Below are 1921 nucleotides of genomic sequence, written 5' to 3' on the forward strand. Positions count from 1 at the left end.
TGTAAACTTGTTAAGTTCAGACACTTCAAAAGACAATTAACAAAAGTACCATGATAAAATCTACCTTTTTAAATGGTATCTCCTCTTTAGCAGAAAATGTCCTTGAAGTATCCAAAAATGGCAATTTAACTTCTGTTCACCAAATCACAAAACACCAACATCCACAATTTCAAAGACAATGTGAGATCACAATATTTGATACAAATTAAAAGGTACATTAGGGTTTGTTCAGGTGGCATATCCAAATAGCTTTTACTCACAGAAGGTTTACATAAAAATACCAGGGGTTTTGTTATAATCCGTTGGTACCGTGTCTGGGCAGAATGGTCACAATCATGTTAAATTACGGCCAATTTTGCTTTCAGGACAACAGACTTCCTTTTTTTTTTCCGTTTTTTCTTTTTTTTTTTTTTTCATGGGGAACTGCAAAACTGTGACGAAGAGGAATGATACTTGCTGTTCTTATTTGCTTTTCTTTGCGAAGAGCCTAAGCTATATTCCTTTTTTTAAAAGAGAACGTTATTTGCATTGTCAGGTGGAAATATTTGACTTTTCGAACAGGCAGCTTAAACTTCATCGGGAAATAAGCAGATTTATCGGTCAGGCCGGTTTTATAGTTACCCTCTAAAGTTTCTCCAAACTTTTCGGGTTGGTAAGTATTTCCCTAGCCAGTCGCCACGTTTGTTTGGCCGCGTTTTCCAGGGCCGAGTGAGGTTTGCCCTGGAAGAGGTCTAAGTTGGGCAAGAAGTAATGCGGGCACCTCCTGCACTGGAGGCAGGAGATGAGCTGCAGTAAAATCCCGTTGAGCCGGTCCCCCAGGCACGACTCGTCCCAGTCCGATTCGCGGGGATGCTTTTCGCATTCGTATGAAACCAGAGTCTTCATGTGATAATTATTCAGGGGCTGGCCCGGCAGCTCCAGGTGACGGTCCCGTAAGGTTTTGAGGATAGAGAGGCATTTCTTCCTGCAGCCGCCCATCTGCAGTCTGTTCTCGGCTTCCGCGAACTGCAGCACCCAGGCATCGCTCTCGGCCGAGCTCTGCTTGCCGGCCAGAGAGTGGCACTCCTTGGATAAGAGGTTGAAGCCTTCCGCCTTGACCTCGGCCACCCTGTTGGGTCCCGGCCAGGGGATGTGGGGAAGCGGCCAGTGGGCAGCACTCCGCGGCCAGATCCCCGTGCATTTGAACGCCGGAGTGATTTGCACGACGTACCTATCCCTGATCCTCAGCTTCACTTCGCTGGTGTCCGCCACCATCTTTACCACGTCTCTGTAACTGCACTTATCCACGGCTTGAGCCACCAGAGTCTGAAATCTGGACCGGATTTTGCGAGCGGAGAGGTAGCCAGACGCCGTGATGAACTCCACCCAGAGGGACATACTCCTCTTGCGCCCGTCGCTTAACTTTAACACCGCGCAGCCCGGCAAGGAGCCGTCGTCCACGAAGTTGAAAACCCCCATTTGGTTCAGATAGAGCACGACTTCAAACTCCGTGGGGGAGATGACTTCCAACCCCTCGTAGCGATTGTCCATCTCGTTCAAGGAGCTGATGAAGCGAGGCTCCTGCACCTCCACCTCCTTCAGCACGTCCGACACCACTTTGCAGACTTCTCGGATCGTTTTGGCGATGGCAGCTTTCCTGGCTTGGCATTTCTCGTTGTAGTATTTATTCAGATGATACACCAGCTTGGCCTGGGCCGCGATCATGTTGGGGCAGAGATCCGGATTGTATACCGGAGTCTCGCAGTAGGCTGTGGGATCCAATGCGGCTGCTAAGGCTGGAGCCAACTTCAGAGGAGAAACAGGCTGCCGCACTCTGAAACGTAACAAATGTTTTTTCAAAATGCGCTGGGGCTGCTGCTCCTCAGATGCTCTCTTCCTGCTTTTTTAGATCAGCCGTCTTGAAGTGTGTGTGGCGGGGGGG

General features: G+C 49.2%; 1 protein-coding gene across 1 annotated transcript; it reads right to left on the bottom strand.

Moving 5' to 3' along the window:
* Positions 1–395: 395 nt before the first annotated feature.
* MAB21L1 (mab-21-like 1 (C. elegans)) lies at positions 396–1908 on the bottom strand. Its single transcript, XM_010152061.1, has one exon. It carries the CDS (start codon positions 1702–1704, stop codon positions 625–627), a length of 1080 nt encoding a protein of 359 aa, XP_010150363.1. The 5' UTR covers positions 1705–1908; the 3' UTR covers positions 396–624.
* Positions 1909–1921: the final 13 nt, after the last annotated feature.

This window comes from Eurypyga helias, unplaced genomic scaffold, assembly GCF_000690775.1.
Source record: "Eurypyga helias isolate BGI_N326 unplaced genomic scaffold, ASM69077v1 Scaffold43395, whole genome shotgun sequence".
Taxonomy (NCBI): Eukaryota; Metazoa; Chordata; class Aves; order Eurypygiformes; family Eurypygidae; genus Eurypyga; species Eurypyga helias.